Below are 17,849 nucleotides of genomic sequence, written 5' to 3'. Positions count from 1 at the left end.
AAAAGCACACATTCTACTCATGTAAAAACACCAGGCAGGCCCCACAAATAACCCAGAGATGCATTTCTATTGGTTTATTGCTTCTTGTTTGCAACCCTGGCCTCCTTGGAGAGGAAGGGCAGACTAGAAATTCAATTAAAAAGTAAGTTCAGGGAAGATGGGTCTATCATGTAGGGATGTGCATAGATGCGAAGAAAAGAGATCGTTATTGGGGATTATCCTTCCTTCCCCACGTTTGTGAGTTCAGCACAGCGCCATCCCTTTGCAACTTAGAGAGGCCAGGTTTTAGCCTTTTACTTTTAAGTTATCCAGGATGGTTTAAGGCAGACTAGATTCTCCTGGTATTTCCCCCTTTTCTCTCCCTTAAAACAACAATCACGCAAACAATCTCGAAAAAGGCAAAGCAACAACAACAACAACACATATTCATTCAGAAGACTTGCTGAAGAGCAGGCACCCCCAACCTTCGGCCCTCCAGATGTTTTTGGATTACAATTCCCACCATCCCTGACCACTGGTCCTGTTAGCTAGGGATCATGGGAGTTGTAGTCCCAAAACATCTGGAGGGCCGAAGGTCTGGGTTGCCTGCTGAAGAGTAACAGACGCAGCATCCTTGTTCAGGCAGGTTTAAAGTGGCAATGGTGTCTGAACAATGGATCTCAGACATGCAGATGTTCTCGCATGGCTGGAATGAGGTCAAAAAGAGCAGAGAGGAAGTCCGGCCAGGTGTAGCTACGCCCCCCCTCCCCACAGCGCACAGTGGCGGGGGGGAGAGGGTCTCTCAGAGCTCTCTCTAGCAAACTTAAAGGGAAACTCTGTGAGCTTCAGCTCCCACCATGTGCCTATCTAGCGAACATGCCTTGTTGGTTTGAAATGTCCCACATATCAATGTGTTGTAAACAAAATCTGCTCTTATTCCCTTATGGGGTACAAAAGAGCCCTTGTAGAATCCTTTGCAGGTTCTCCATCGGTAGGAGTAAATAACAGAGGCCAACCAGAGAATATTTAGAAGCAAAGCAGCTAGTAAGCTTGGTCTTTATTAAAGCTGTTGCAACAGGGTGTTTTTCCCCGCACACAGGAGAGCAGGGAAAAGACCCAGAACAAAGGAGCGCCTGCCCTTATGAATAAATTTGAAATTGCCCACGCTGCCATTCAAGACCACCCCCAGAAACATCACACATACATCACAGAAGGGGTGTAGCCCAAGACTATCCTCCCCAGACGTTGTTGTTGTTGTTCAGTCGTTCAGTCATGTCCGACTCTCCGTGACCCCATGGACCAGAGCACGCCAGGCACTCCTGTCTTCCACTGCCTCCCGCAGTTTGGCCAAACTCATGTTAGTAGCTTCGAGAACACTGTCCAACCATCTCGTCCTCTGTCGTCCCCTTCTCCTTGTGCCCTCCATCTTTCCCAACACCAGGGTCTTTTCCAGGGAGTCTTCTCTTCTCATGAGGTGGCCAATCCAGTGGGGGATTTATCTTGGGGACCCGATGCATGCAAGACCTGCGCTCCGCCACTGAGCTCAGGTCTCTCCTTTGCTCACTTTGGTGCTTGTCAACAGCCTGGCCCCCTCGGCCCTCCTGCAAATCCAGACTGGCTTCCCAGCTGAGTGAGGTGCTGATCTCAGCCGGCTCCCGAGGAAGAGCCAGGAAACCAGCTTCTTGCCTCCCCCACTTTGCCTCCTTTCCTTCGGAGGGATTTCCCCTCCTGCCTGCAGTAATGAGGCCTCCGGATTTAATGAGGCCCTTAGTCAGCTCTTTCATGCAGCTGGGAAACCACCATGCCTGCAGATGCTGAGCTAAGTGCAAACTTCTCACCAATCTGGAGAGGAAAGTGGGATTCAGGACTGGAGGGTAACAGGCAGGCAGTGGCAGCAGCTGGACAAAGTGCAGATGGGATCCTGTTTAGGTAGAAGGCAGCATCAGAAGCTGCCTTAACACCATACCAGGCCCTTGGTCTGCCCAGCTCAGCCTTCTCCACACTGACTGGCAGGGATTCTCTACCTGGAGATGCCCGGGATTGAAGTTGGGACCTGGGCTGTCTTTAGCAGATGCGGTGCCGGGGTGCAAATATCCACCCAGCGTCCCCAAATTACCACGGGTAGTGTTGGGGTGCCCATAGCTGTGCACTGCCAGCCATCCAGGTGTGGGAATGTTTAGGGATGCAGGAGAAGATATATTGTTTAAGATTCCAACTTGTGTTTACAAGTTCAACAATATCAGCAGAGTTAACATCCCCCTTTTTAAACACACACAGTGGATAGCTTGCTCAGACTCGCTAGAGTCTCTTTTAACAATGTCCTGGTATTTCCCCCTTTTAATCCCTCTCAAAATAAGACACCACACAGTCTTCTATAAAAGCATAAAAAGAGTTTACTTACAGACATCCTGTTCACAGTAAGAGCCCAGAAGGCAGACTTTTAGCTTAGAAAATAGTATACACGTGGAAACTATCTCCATATGGGAGAAAGCCCCTTTGCCCTAACTAGATGTTGTTCTGTTGAACAGCCGATCCAAAAGAGGAAGATGGAGTCTGGCCCCTGTGGTTTTGTGTTTACCTGCCCAGGTGAGACCACACCCATCTCCAGTTACACAGAGGAAGTCCATCCCAGCCCAGGAGAAACAACAAGTTCCGACTGGCTGGCCTAGAGTTCCCCTTCTATGTCCACTCTAGCAATGTTGTGTTTGACTGCTCCTGTGTTTTACATCCCACACCAGGGTGGGCGCAACTCTCCCCCATGCCGCTGCAGGAGAGCAATCCCCGCAGAGGCTTGGGAGTGAAGTTGCGCCCCTCCCAAGCCTCCACGGGAGGAGAGCGCAGCTTCCCTCCCAAGCCTCCTCGGGAGGAGAGCAATCCCCGCAGAGGCTTGGGAGGGAAGTTGCGCCCCTCCCAAGCCTCCACAGGAGGAGAGCGCAGCTTCCCTCCCAAGCCTCCTCGGGAGGAGAGCAATCCCCGCAGAGGCTTGGGAGGGAAGCTGCGTGTCCGCCAGCCTTATGGTTGGCGGGGCGCAGCTGGCAGGCATGCAGGGAAAGGGGAGGCCCCTGCCAAAGGCGTGCAGCTCCCCCACTTGCTGGGGTGCCCCTGAGAGGCTGGCGCCCTGGCGCGACGCATCAGTAAGCCCTATGGGAAAGACTGCTCTGGTTGGGACCTTCTGCATGCAAGGAAACTGCTTTGCCACTCAGCTACCGTCCATGGTCTTATTTCTTGAGATGTTCAGACTGCTTAGACTTCGCAACATGGCAGGCAACATTAAACCACAGCGATCCATCGATGTCATGAAGCAGAATGAAAGAGCTGAATGTATGGGAAAAGCTGGGGAGCAGAAGTGAGGAGGGGGCTGTTCGGCTCTCGTGCTTGTGGCATCTGGTTAGAATAGGATGCTGGGTGAGGTGCAGGGGTGGGTGCAACTTCCCGTTTCGTTTCTTTCTCTCTGTTTTTCATTTTCCCAGCCTGAAGTTCAGTTCATCAAGTTTCTGCATTGGCTTGAGATTTTCTTTTGGGGTGCATGTGTGCTCATAAGCATTTAAGCGTGCAACAGTGTGATGCAGCATCAAAAAAAGCTAATGCAATTCTAGGCCGCATCGACAGAAGTATAGTGTTCACGTCAAGGGAAACCATGGTCCCATTCTATTCTGCCTTGGTCAGGCCACACCTGGAGTCCTGTGTCCATTCCTATGCACTTTGGTTTAAGAAGGATGTTGAAAAGGTGGAAGGTTTTGCAGAGGAGGGCAACCGAGACGATCAAGGGTCTGGGAAACAAGCTATATGAGGAACGGTTGAAGGAGTTGGGTATGTTTAGCCTGGAGAAGAGGAGGCTGATGTTGGAGATTCATTCCCCGTGTCTGCAGTCATGGGAGAGGAGATATGAGAGCTGGAACGTGTCCAGAGGAGGGCAACCAAAATGGTCAAAGGCCTGCAAACAATGCCTTATGAGGAACGGCTTAGGGAGCTGGGTATGTTTAGCCTGGAGAAGAGAAGGTTAAGGGGGGATAGGATAGCCATGTTCAAATATATAAAAGGATGTCATATAGAGGAGGGAGAAAGGTTGTTTTCTGCTGCTCCAGAGATGCGGACACGGGGCAATGGATTCAAACTACAAGAAAGAAGATTCCACCTAAACATTAGGAAGAACTTCCTGACAGTGAGAGCTGTTCGACAGTGGAATTTACTGCCAAGGAGTGTGGTGGAGTCTCCTTCTTTGGAGGTCTTTAAGCGGAGGCTTGACAGCCATCTGTCAGGAATGCTTTGATGGTGTTTCCTGCTTGGCAGGGGGTTGGACTGGATGGCCCTTGGGGTCTCTTCCAACTCTATGATTCTATGATTCTATGTTCAAATATCTGAAGGGCTGTCACATGGAAGAGGGAGCAAACTTGTTTCCTCCTGCTCTGGAGGGTAGGACCTGAACCAATGGATTTAAATGACAATAAAGGACATTCCAATTAAACATTAGGAAGGACTTTTGTAGCTGGAGTCAGTCCAGGCCCCGCCTTCCCAGGCTGGGTGGGAAAAGGCCTGCAAGGCAGGGAGCAGGTCTTCCAGAACTCGAAGCCAAGGATGCTACCACGGTGCCCTGGTTATTTTCCTGATGTGATAGAGCCCACCGTGAGAATGTGAAGGGAGCACCCCTCCTTCAAACCACCCTCATGTCCCTCGCTTTGTCTTGGGAGAGCCTAATGAGAGCATTCCCACAAATTGAAACCTTTCTAATTGCTCCACCGGTGGCACTGTGTAAGCAGCTTAGCGAACATCCCGGCTATTATATAGGGCAACAATCACAGTTAAGAGTCTTTGCTTCCCACCGCCATGCCCCACCTCGGCCATCCCGGCTAGACTCAAAGCCCCTCACCACTAATCCCATCTTGCCCATCAGCTGAGAGTGCATGGTGCGTGTTTGCGTTTACCCAGCCGCAAGATTTCCCAGCTCTCACTATTTAAGAACTTTCCCCTGTGGCTGCAACAACCTCTTTAGGTAACGCCATAGTTCGTTTAGACGGGGGGGGGGGTCAGCAGAATACCCCCTTCATGGATCACTGCCTTGTCATGGCGAAGGGGCTTGAATTACTCAGGGAAGCTATGGACAGGTCAAGATGGACAGGTCATAGTGGAGAGTTTGGACCAAACGTGATCCACCTGGAGTAGGAACTGGCAAGCCACTCCAGTATCCCTGCCAAGAAACATCACCTTGCCGACAAAGGTCCGTATAGTTAAAGCTATGGTTTTCCCAGTAGTAATGTATGGAAGTGAGAGCTGGACCATCAAGAAGGCTGATCGCCGAAGAATTGATGCTTTTGAATTATGGTGCTGGAGGAGACTCTTGAGAGTCCCATGGACTGCAAGAAGATCAAACCTATCCATTCTGAAGGAAATCAGCCCTGAGTGCTCACTAGAAGGACAGATCCTGAAGTTGAGGCTCCAGTACTTTGGCCACCTCATGAGAAGGGAAGACTCCCTGGAAAAGACCCTGATGTTGGGAAAGATGGAGGGCACAAGGAGAAGGGGACGACAGAGGATGAGATGGTTGGACAGTGTTCTCGAAGCTACTAACATGAGTTTGGCCAAACTGCGAGAGGCAGTGGAGGATAGGCGTGCCTGGTGTGCTCTGGTCCATGGGGTCACGAAGAGTCGGACACGACTGAACGACTGAACAACAACAACAACAACAGCAGAATACATTATCTTCTCCAAACATGGGTGCTTTGCCTGCTGAGGGTTGCTCCATCTGCACCAAGTGTGTTCCAAAACCCCCTCTCGATTCCCTCGAGGTCACAGAAAGAAGGAAGGAAAGAAGGAGATGTTGCTTAGGAAGTGAAGCCAGCTGTCTCCACACCAGCCCTGGATGTTGCTTCTAGGAGACTTTCATCCAGAAGTGTGAATAGGGCACAGCCCCAACAGTCTCAAGTCCCATACCCTCCACCATTTCTTTGATGAAAATAGGCATGTCCTATTCAACAACAACAATTTTATCATTTATCTCCTGCCCATCTGACTGGATTGCCCCAGCAGCCACACTGGGCAACTTCCGACACATACAAATGCATAATAAACATTACAAAAAAACTTCTTCTAAAGGTTGTCATCTCCTTGACATGGTGTCAAGTACAGGAGTTCCCCTCTCGCTTCTGATGGCTCATCGATAAGAATTAACGAGCATTTGGTGGATTTATAGTCCTTTTAATTCAGCATTGCGTTACAAGCACAAACAGGCAACCCTCTGCGAGGATATCATCAGTTGCCTGCTCTGACTTCTCCCCACTTCCGCAGCAAGAAGCGTGCCAGCAGAAAGTTCCTCCCCCACAGCGTCTCCTTTGTTCTCTGACACGCTCAGACCTCTGAGTTCGGGGGGAGGGAAGGGGTTCCCCCCCACTCTCGATTGACGTATCGCCCAGCTGCTCCCTCCCTTCTGGTTGCTTAGCTACTATCTCGTAGCTGGGTAGCTCCTCTCTCAGCTGTGCAGCTTCTGTGTCTGCCTGTCTCTCTGCTTCTGGAAATGCTGGTTTTGGAGTGTGTGTGGGGGGGAGAATATTCTGCCTCCTCTTCTGTTAGGAGCTGATCTCCCCGCAATTGCATTTCCCAGTCGTCCGATCCAGCCCAGCCCCTGACACTTGGGAGTTGCATAACTCCATATGGAGGCCCTTCATTCTGAGGACCTCCATACACTCTGCCCAAGCTTGCGCCATGGGGAGGTCACTTCGGTGCTGCTAACACAGTGGTTTGACTTCACCCCCAGAGGCGCACTCCATTGTCTCTTGATGCCTGTTCAAGGTATCAGGAAGATGCCTGCAAGGATTCGGAGAAGGTGTGGGTGGGAGAGAGATTGCATATTAAAACCACAGCTCATTTAATGGATAGCCTGTGCTCCACCCTTGCTGCCCCAGCCAGCCTTCTAAGGGAGAACGCCCCCCCCCCACGACTCGGCCTCCTGTGGTCACCTGTCAGGTTGCTGGGCTGCAGCTTGGCAAGCTTCTATTGTGGAGCCATTGCTCCTGGATCCCATCTGTGACTCCTGGAAGGTGCCAGCAAGTGACAGCAGCCTGGGAAAGGCTTCGATTGGCTGGCTAAACCAGGTGAGGGTAGCCGATGGGTCTCAAACCCTCGGTGAGTTAGGAACGTCCCCTGCATGCAAAAACAGGCTCTTCCTTTCAAAAACTCCTTCCCGTTGTTTAGTCAGAATCACCTTCCTTATAACTTTGATCCCTCGGTTTGGGTCCTCCCCTCTGGGGCATCAGAAAACAAACTTGTCTCACCTCCCATGACTGATGGGATAGCTCAGTTGGTAGAGCAGGAGACTCTTAATCTCAGGGTTGTGGGTTTGAGCCCCACATTGGGCAAAAGATTCCTGCATTACAGAGGGTTGGACTCTCTTGTGGTCCCTTCCAGCTCTACAGTTCTATGTGACAGCCCTTCAGATATTTGAAAATTACTACCATATATGTCTTGAGTTTGGCCAAACTGCGAGAGGCAGTGAAGGATAGGCGTGCCTGGCGTACTCTGGTCCATGGGGTCACGAAGAGTCAGACACGACTGAACGACTGAACAACAACAACAACAACAACAACCATATATGTCCAGGGACGTGGGTGGCGCTGTGGGTTAAACCACAAAGCCTAGGGCTTGCCGATCAGAGGGTTGGTGGTTCAAATCCCTGCAATGGGGTGAGCTCCCGTTGCTCGGTTCCTGCTCCTGCCAACCTAGCAGTTCGAAAGCACATCAAAGTGCAAGTAGAAAAATAGGTACCACTCCAGCGGGAAGGTAAACATTGTTCCCGTGCGCTGCTCTGGTTCGCCAGAAGCGGCTTAGTCATGCTGGCCACATGACCCGGAAGCTGTACGCCGGCTCCCTCGGCCAGTAAAGCAAGATGAGCGCCGCAACACTAGAGTCGTCCGTGACTGGACCTTAATGGTCAGGGGTCCCTTTACCTTTACCATATATGTCCAGCACTGCTAAATCAAACCTGGGCTTCTGGGTTCACCCAGATCCAGGCAAGGAAACTGTGGATCTTCAATATGTTTCTGGACCAAACCTATTGCCAGCTTCGAGTGTTGGCCGTATTTGCTGGGGCTGCTGGGAGTTGGATCAGATGAACTTCTGGAGGGCACCAGGTCCTCTTGACTCTGATGCCCACAGAGGCCCCTTAGAAAGGCAGGGCAGAAAGTGCTGCGGGCTGCCTGTAATAGAAGCTTATGGTACCTTTTGCCCCATACTTTCTAGGCACAGGGCGGGCAACCAAAATGGTCAAATGCCTGGAAATGATGCCTTATGAGGAACGGCTTAGGGAGCTGGGTATGTTTAGCCTGGAGAAGAGAAGGTTAAGGGGTGATATGATAGCCATGTTCAAATATATAAAAGGATGTCATATAGAGGAGGGAGAAAGGTTGTTTTCTGCTGCTCCAGAGAAGCGGACGCGGAGCAATGGATTCAAACTAAAAGAAAGAAGATTCCACCTAAACATTCAGAAGAACTTCCTGACAGTGAGAGCTGTTGGACAGTGGAATTTGCTGCCCAGGAGTGTGGTGGAGTCTCCTTCTTTGGAGGTCTTTAAGCAGAGGCTTGACAGCCATCTGTCAGGAATGCTTTGATGGTGTTTCCTGCTTGACAGGGGGTTGGACTGGATGGCCCTTGTGGTCTCTTCCAACTCGATGATTCTATGATTCTATGATTCCCGGTCTGTGTCCACCTCCTTCTCCTCCCAGCTGACTTCCCCAGGAAAGTCCACTCTTTAACACCCAACTCTTTAACCCTTGGGAATTGTCTACACTTCCGCTTATCCCTAGAAAGCAAGTGTCCAAGTTGTTTCCTGCTTGATCCGCAATTTCTAGGCTCAGGTCCAAGCGGTTTCCGCCCTTGCCTCACTCCTTTCCCAGGGAAAACCTGCTCTTTAGCTCTAAATGGTAGCAATCCGGACAAAACCCGAATGGCTGTTTGCTCCGATTGAGCGCTAAAGAGCCGTTTCCCCCACCAAGCCTAGCATGCCCAAGAGGAGAGGTGGGTAAGCCCCGAGTCAGAACAAACAACATTTTGGGTTTACCGCAGATAGCCGTTGCTCCGGTTCAGCAGCAAATTAGAGATAGAGATAGAGATAGAGAGAGAGAGAGAGAGAGAGAGGCCAGACCTCTGCCTAGAAATGTAGAGGACAAGTCCTTATTGCATTTCAAAAAAGGAAAGAAACCCAGCAGCTGGAAAGTCCTGCAGCCAACGGAGCTGGAGAAAGATGTAATTCTCCCAGGCAGGGCTTCTTTCCTTGATGCTGGCAGAGCAGCTGAGTCAAGGAAAAACCCTCTCTGGGGTCTGGAGGCCAAGAACGGAAACAGCCCACAGTGCCGTGTGAAGAGAATATCAAAGACTGCGGCGGAGGCTTGCTAGGAATACAGGAACGGCTTTTGTGGAGCCCAGGAGCCTGACAAGAGGCTTGGGGAGGGGGGGGGAGTGATAGTGGAAGTGCGTTTATGTGTGTGGCAAGCAGAGACTCCACAGGAGGGAAGAGACCTCTCTGTGTGGCTGCTCCTTGCATCTAGGGTTGCCATCTCTCTCTCCCCACCCCCCTCGCCCGTCATCCTGTTCCTGTGTCTTTTTCAGCAGCCTAGCATGCTGAAGGCCAAGCAGTGGAAGATTAAGAACGCAGTAAGAGCCTCTGCCGGATCAAGCCAACGGCCCATCTAGTCCAGCATCCCCTTTGCATACCTTCCCAAAAACTTCCCTATACGGGGTTGCCTTCAAAAGTATTTTAAAGGTTGTATAGTTACTTATCTCTTTGGCTAAGGAGTTGCATACGCACAGGAACTTTTTACAGCAATGGAGATCCTCAGGAATGCCTGCCAACGCTTCAAGCTGCCACAAAGGGCACAAGCGCCGAGGCGGATTGAAACGTTGGCAACTGAGAGTTGTGCAATTGACGCCGGCCTGTCCATGCAGTGCGATTTTCCTTGGGAGGAAAAGGCGCCTAGGTTTTTTTCTCCGTTTTCTGCACTTCCAACCCACTCCCTCCACGGAAAGGCTGGAGCTGTGAGAATTATGCAGAAGCTCCTGCTACACGCAGCAAGCTTCTCTCCCCCCTCGCTCAACTAGAGATAATTGAATCAGCCACCTGCCCTCTGTTTCGGCATCCAAAGAGACTTGACCCCGGCGGGTTAGCTGGAGAATCTCTGCTGGAAGTCCTCGTTCATTCCCGCTCTGGTGGAATATATGGAGTAAATTAGAGGCAGCCACACATCATAATTGAGCAGGGGACAGAGATGACACACACACACACACACACACACACACACACACACACACACAGAGAGAGAGTTAATCCAGCTAGTCTGTGAAGGCACTAAGGTTTTCAGGGGGCACTTCTGTGCGCCAGATTATAATTTCTTTTTTCTTTTCTTTTTTCCAATTTTTAAATAATCTTTATTTCAAAATATTTTAAAAGAATACATTCACACACAAATATACAACAAAGAAAAATGCAAATCATACAATACAAACACAATCACAAAAAAGATAACCAATAACCCCCCCAAAAAACAACAAAAATTAAAAAAATAAAAACAAAAAATAAAAACAATGACTCCCCGTCATTTGTACATCGTTTACGTTTTAACATTTCTTACTTTTCCTCACCATACAATAGCACCATCTAGCAAAATACATCAATCTGTCATATAATATACTATCCATCTATATATTCCCTTATGTGTCTCATTCTAGACAAATCACCAATTCCGTTTTTATACCTTCTTTAATCAAGTAATCCTCCACATATTTCCACTCGCTTTTGATTTTTTTGTTTTGGGACATTTCTAATCGCTGCTGTCATCTTTGCTAAATTAATATATTCCACTAATTTAATCTGCCAATCCTCAATTGTTGGGATTTTCTCCCCTTTCCAATTTTGAGCAATCAAAGTGCACAGCAATCAAAATGCACAGTTGAAATTATAATCTTAAATTGCCAGATTATAATTTCAACTGTGCATTTTGTAGCTAGAAGAATAAAATGCAGTGGTGATCACCGTGGCTCTTGTTTGTGGGAGAAATGTTCAGCAGGGGCCCACCTTGCTTGGTCACAAACACACCATAAATTTAATGCACATGACTCCTCCCGCTTAAGAATCCTGGGAACTATAGTTTGCTAAGGGTGATTGGAACTGTGGCTCTCCAAGTGGGTAAACTACAGTTCCCAAGATTTGGGTGGGGTTTTTTTTGTTTTTTTTGCGCGGGAAGCCATGTTCTTTAAATGCATAATGTGGCTGTGGTCTTTGCTTCCAGGGTGGCCAGCTGACCTGCCCTGTTGCCTTTAACGATGAGCAGAGATCAGTGCCTGAAACTTGTTGTGACACGGGTGACGATCGCTCGCTAGTGTTGCCACATCAAGGTTCGAAGGCGTGGCGTCGGTGGTCTGTCGAAAAGCTCATGGTCCTCCTCGTTGCATCTGCTCAGCAAGCATCCTGTTCCTTGTCAAATCCTGGGCTCTGAGATGGCCTGATGGAAATACCCTCTGTTGGAGGGCAGGGGAGATACATTGAATAATAATTTTTTAAAAAAACTTTGGTCCTCTGCATGTTGCTGAACTACAAAACCCATCATCCCTGGTCATTGGCTGTGCTTGCAGGGGTTGATAGGAGTTCATAGAATCCTAGAGTTGGAAGAGACCCCAAGGGCCATCCAGTCCAACCCCCTGCCAAACAGGAAACACCACCAAAGCATTCCTGACAGATGGCTGTCAAGCCTCCGCTTAAAGACCTCCAAAGAAGGAGACTCCACCACACTCCTTGGCAGCAAAGTCCACTGTCGAACAGCTCTTACTGTCAGGAAGTTCTTCCTAATGTTTAGGTGGAATCTTCTTTCTTGTAGTTTGAATCCATTGCTCCGTGTCCGCTTCTCTGGAGCAGCAGAAAACAACCTTTCTCCCTCCTCTATATGACATCCTTTTATATATTTGAACATGGCTATCAGATCACCCCTTAACCTTCTCTTCTCCAGGCTAAACATACCCAGCTCCCTAAGCTGTTCCTCATAAGGCATCATTTCCAGGCCTTTGACCATTTTGGTTGCCCTCTTCTGGACACGTTCCAAGCTTGTCACTATCCTTCTTGAACTGTGGTGCCCAGAACTGGACACAGTATTCCAGGTGAGGTCTGACCAGAGCAGAATATAGTGGAATATAGCAGAATATTGTTTTGCATCTGTCTGTCTTGGGAGATAATGGAGGAGTAGGCCTTTGGGGGTGAAGTCAAACCGCTGGAGAATTGCAGCTCCTGCTGTGGCTGGAGAGACCGATACAGGAGAGACATGTTTTGTTGCAGCCAGGGGCCAGAGGAAGGCGCCCGGTTGTGCTGCTGCAAATGGGAGTTGCAGTTCAGCATCATCCGGAGGGGCAGTAGGGGGAGTGATTTACACCAGGAAACCACCCCTCCCAATTGTGTAGCTAATTGCTGCACATTGTTTGTTTGTGTGAGGCTTCCATGGGAATTGTGCTGCACTCCTGAGGAAAACTACTCTGCCCGGGCTCAGTATTAACATGTGTGTGTGTGTGTGTGTGTGTGTGTGCAAAATAGTGAGGACACTTGCAAACTACACATTTTATTGTGATGTGTCATTAAGTCTCACATGTTGTAACTTACTTTAGGTGGCAGGTGACCCATTATTTTACACAAATGCAAGGGGGGGGGAGCACAGGTGCCGAGAGGGCGTGCGAGCTTTGTCTAGGCCACGCAATGACTTCATGTCTAGGGCGGGATTTGAACTCGGACCTCCCCGCCCTCTGTGGCTGAAGAAACAAGCCTTTGCTGTATGGAGCCTCCCCCCTCCCCCTCACCCCCTCCTGCTTTTGTACAATCCGCGCCTGGTGTTTTTCAGCCTTCATTCTGTTTGGGAATTAAAAATAGAAATAGAATTTTCTTCTCGCCCAGGAGGTTGGTGAATGGAACTAGGCTTGTATGTGGGCTGCCGTTGGTAGGATCCGTCTGTTCTGTTGAAGGGTCCAACGCAGGAGAAGAGGCAGTCTGGGGTGGGGAGGGGGCAGGGAAGCGATGTTCTCCAAGCTGGTGTGGGGAGGGGGGGGGTTGATTGGGACAAAAGCCTGCAGTGGTCTCTGAGCAAAAAAAGTCCCTTCCCTGAGTTTCCCTTGGAAGTGTGGTTGCTGCACTGAACAGAAGGAGAGAGAGATAAAAGTCCAGGTCTGGTCATTTCTAACCCTTTCCACAAGACCTCAGTTTGTTTGTTTGTTTGTTTGTTTGTTTGTTTTTATAACAACAACAACAAAAACGGGGAGTGACATATTGCATTTAAAGCTGCCAATCAGTGTAGACCATAATAATCCAGGTGGATCAATGATTCTGACTTGGTACAAGGCAGCTTCTTCTGCCCCCTGTGTTCTTGAATTTATTTTTCTTTTTTTAATATATATTTTTAATTAAGTTTCACAAATTCGAACATTAAACGTCCACATCGCCATTTAGGATTCTCTGAATCCTTCGACTCCCCTCCACCCTTCCATGGCTACCACTATCCATCTTTCCCCTCCCCAACTGACTCCCTTATTTTCTCTATTTTAAAAACAAATAATCCATTTTTACCATAGTTCTTTGTATATTACAAGCATTACTCAAATCCTGCCAAAGTTTTTAGTGTTCTCTTAAATACATTGTAAATCACCCCATTCCTTCTTAAAGTAGTTTTCTTCCCAGTTTCTGATTTTCCCGGTCATTTTCGCCATTTCGTTTTTTTTAATATATAAATTATTTTTTATTGGTTTTATTCATTTACAAACCCAAATTTTTTACAATGACTTTACAAATAAAAGTAAAAACAAAGTTATATCACAACAACCAATTAAATCTTTAAATCATAGACTTCCCTTCTTTCATATTATGTCTTCTTTATATCTTACATCTATATTTCGCACTTTAAATTCATTTCCACAAAATTGAATTTCCCCTCTACCTCATATTTGTTATTTTTCCAAAACTCATTTCCTAATTATATATCCTGATTTTTCGCCATTTCGGCATGGTTCATCATCTTCATCAACCATTCGTCTCCGGTCAGGATTTTTATCTTCTTTCCATCTCTGGGCCAGTAGTCTCCGTGCTGCTGTTGTCGCGTAAATGAATAGTCGTTTCTGCTCCTTCGGAGTCTCTGCACCTAAAATGCCTAGTGAAAAAGCCTCTGTTTCCCCCACAAATGTTATTTTGAACATTTTTTTCAACTCGTTATAGATCATTTCCCAGAATGCTTTTGTTATCTTGCACACCCACCACATGTGGTAGAACGTGCCTTCCTTCTCCTCACATTTCCAACATACGTTTGAAGTGATTCTAGGCATCTTTGCTAATTTTACAGGTGTTAAGTAACACCGATACATCATCTTCATATAAGTCTCCTTCAACGCACAGCACGCTGTAAATTTTAAATCCTCCCTCCATAGCTTTTCCCAATATGAAAAGTCTGTGTTCTTGAATTTCATTCTGTCATGTTGTTGTTGTTCAGTCGTTCAGTCGTGTCCGACTCTTCGTGACCCCATGGACCAGAGCACGCCTATCTTTCACTGCCTTCCGCAGTTTGGCCAAACTCATGCTAGTCGCTTCGAGAATACTGTCCAACCATCTCATCCTCTGTCGTCCCCTTCTCCTTGTGCCCTCCATCTTTCCCAACATCAGGGTCTTTTCCAGGGAGTCTTCTCTTCTCATGAGGTGGCCAAAGTACTGGAGCCTCAACTTCAGGATCTGTCCTTCTAGTGAGCACTCAGGGCTGATATCATTCAGAATGGATAGGTTTGATCTTCTTGCAGTCCATGGGACTCTCAAGAGTCTCCTCCAGCACCGTAATTCTTCGTCGATCAATTCTTCGGCGACCAGCCTTCTTTATGGTCCAGCTCTCACTTCCATATATCACTACTGGGAAAACCATAGCTTTAACTATATGGACCTTTGTCGGCAAGGTGATGTCTCTGCTTTTTAAGATGCTGTCTAGGTTTGTCATGGCTTTCCTCCCGTTCTGTCATGGGGTGTATCTAAAAGTGACTATAACTTTCTGTCTTTCAGATCCTGTTGGCCTGAACTTCCTGAGGAGGATGTTGCCGTCGCATTGGGGGTGGTGGTTGACCTCTTGCACTTTTGCCAAAGTCTTGGTGGCCTCGGCCGTCTTTGCTGAGAACACCTCCTGGGCCGGAGCCTACGATGCCGAGACAAAGGCCAATGGCAGCTGCGAAGGATCCACCCAATGTCAGCCGGGAGTGCTGCTCCCCGTCTGGCAGCCGGACAACCCGTCCTTTGGCGACAAGGCTGCCAGGGCGATTGTCTACTTTGTTGCCATGATGTACATGTTCCTGGGAGTCTCCATCATCGCCGACCGCTTCATGGCATCCATCGAGGTGATCACCTCGAAGGAGAAGGAGATCACCATCACCAAGTCCAACGGCGAGACCAGCATTGGAACCGTGAGGATCTGGAACGAGACGGTCTCCAACCTCACCCTTATGGCTTTGGGTTCGTCGGCGCCGGAGATCCTCCTCTCGGTGATTGAGGTTTGCGGCCACAACTTCCAAGCCGGCGAGTTGGGTCCTGGCACCATCGTGGGCAGCGCGGCATTCAACATGTTTGTGGTCATTGCCGTGTGCGTCTATGTCATCCCCACCGGTGAGAGCCGCAAGATCAAGCACCTGAGGGTGTTCTTCGTCACGGCTTCCTGGAGCATCTTTGCCTACATCTGGTTGTACCTGATCCTGGCCGTCTTCTCGCCGGGGATCGTGCAGGTGTGGGAGGCCTTGCTGACCCTCGTCTTCTTCCCGGTCTGCGTGGTCTTTGCGTGGATGGCAGACAAGCGCCTGCTCTTCTACAAGTACGTCTACAAGAGGTATCGGGCGGATCCTCGCAGCGGCATTATCATCGGCACCGAGGGAGAGTTCCCCAAGGGGATAGAGATGGACGGCGGCTTCGTGGGCAACGACCACCGGGAGAGCGTCTTTGTGGACGGGAGCGCGGCCTCCGTGGCCCCGCTCCCCGTCACCACCCAGGAGGAGAAGGAGCTGGACGAGAGCCGCAAGGAGGTCATCCAGATCCTCAAAGATCTCAAGCAGAAGCACCCGGACAAGGAGCTGGACCAGTTGGTCGAGATGGCCAACTATTACGCCCTGTTGCACCAGCAGAAAAGCCGGGCTTTCTACCGCATCCAGGCCACGCGGATGATGACAGGGGCGGGGAACATCCTCAAGAAGCACGTCTCCGAGTTCTCCAAGAAGTCCGTGAACCTGCTGGAGGTGCCGTCGGAGGCAGAGCCGGAAGAGAACTACAGCAAGATCTTCTTCGAGCCGTGCATGTACCACTGCCTGGAGAACTGCGGCTCGGTCACGTTGACCGTGGCTTGCCAGCAGGGCGGCGACACCTACAACACCTTCTATGTGGACTACAAGACGGAGGACGGCTCGGCCAAGGCGGGCTCCGACTACGAGTTCAGCGAGGGGACGCTGATCTTCAAGCCCGGCGAGACGCAGAAAGAGCTGAAGATCGGCATCATCGACGACGACATCTTCGAGGAGGACGAGCACTTCTTCGTCCGGCTGCTCAACTTGCGGGTGGGGGATGCCGAGGGCATGTTCGAGTCCGATTCGGCCGACCACCCCAAGGGGAGGCTCGTGGCGCCGCTGGTGGCCACCGTGACCATTTTGGACGACGACCACGCCGGCATCTTCACCTTCCAGGATAAACTATTGAGGGTCAGCGAGTGCCAAGGGACCCTGGAGGTCAAGGTCATCCGCAGCTCGGGGGCCCGCGGGACGGTCATGGTCCCCTACCAGACGGTGGAAGGGACGGCGCGAGGAGGGGGAGAGGATTACGAAGACACCTGCGGGGAGCTGGAGTTCAAAGACGACGAAACAGTGTAAGTAAACGATGCCGCTTCTTTCCTTGCTTGTTCAATGTGTTTTTTTTTAAATAAATAAATTTGGTTTTACATATTTAAATTTATAATCATATCGCAACACATCCCAAGTTACAAGATCCAAATCTCTGGACTTCCCCCCTTCCCCTCCGTGGGTTCTGTTGTTAAACCTTTTCTATTGCATCTTATATATATATATATATAATCCATTTTTTTATAATTCCATTGTGTCCATACTTCTTGTTACATTACAAGTGTTCTCGCAGTCCTGCTAACGTCCTGCTAAAGTTTTCAACGTCTTCAAGATAAGTCATAATCCCCACCCCCCCACCCCAGTTCCTTGTTAAAATTTTGGTCTTCCTGGTTCCTAACCTTTCTGGTCATTTTTGCCATTTCGGCATAGTCCATGGACTTAGTTGGCCATTCTTCTCTGGTAGGGACTTTATCTTCTTTCCATCTCTGGGACAATAACATCCGCGCAGCCGTGGTCACGTACATAAATAGTATTTTCTGCTCCCTTAGAATTTCAGCACCTACAATTCCTAATAGAAAAGCCTCTGTTTTTTGTGTTGTTTTTTTAATAAAAATTTATTTTAAACATCCCCCTCCACCAATTCATTATATATCATTCCCCAGAATGCTTTTCTTTCTTTCTTTTTCTTTCTTTCTTTCTTTCTTTCTTCTTTCTTTCTTTCTTTCTTCTTCCTTCCTTCCTTCCTTCCTTCCTTCCTTCCTTCCTTCCTCCTAGGTCAGCAAAAGCGAGGCAGACAGGTTGGAATTGAAACAATAAAATAAAATAAAATAAATCCTTCCAGTAGCACCTTAGAGACCAACTAAATTTGTTCTTTGGTATGAGCTTTGGTGTGCATGCACACTTCTTCAGATACGTTGGGATTCAGATAGGTTGGAACTGAATTACAGTACAGTGGTACCTCGGGTTACATACGCTTCAGGTTACATACTCCACTAACCCAGAAATAATGCTTCAGG

General features: G+C 48.9%; 1 protein-coding gene across 1 annotated transcript in view; it reads left to right on the top strand.

Annotated features, from left to right (window-relative positions):
- The window catches only part of LOC117051812 (sodium/calcium exchanger 2-like), a 56,673-nt gene extending 39,810 nt beyond the window's left edge, over nt 1-16,863 (top strand). Inside the window, exon 2 of the mRNA XM_033158492.1 lies at nt 15,026-16,863. Coding sequence (XP_033014383.1) covers nt 15,055-16,863 — 1,809 coding nt within the window. The 5' untranslated portion in view covers nt 15,026-15,054. The remainder of the gene's footprint in view (nt 1-15,025) is intronic.
- The last annotated feature ends 986 nt before the right edge of the window (nt 16,864-17,849 follow it).

This window comes from Lacerta agilis, chromosome 8 (assembly GCF_009819535.1).
Source record: "Lacerta agilis isolate rLacAgi1 chromosome 8, rLacAgi1.pri, whole genome shotgun sequence".
Classification (NCBI taxonomy): Eukaryota; Metazoa; Chordata; class Lepidosauria; order Squamata; family Lacertidae; genus Lacerta; species Lacerta agilis.
Note: the sequence above shows the minus strand (reverse complement) of the source record. Positions and strands in the feature narration are given on the sequence as shown.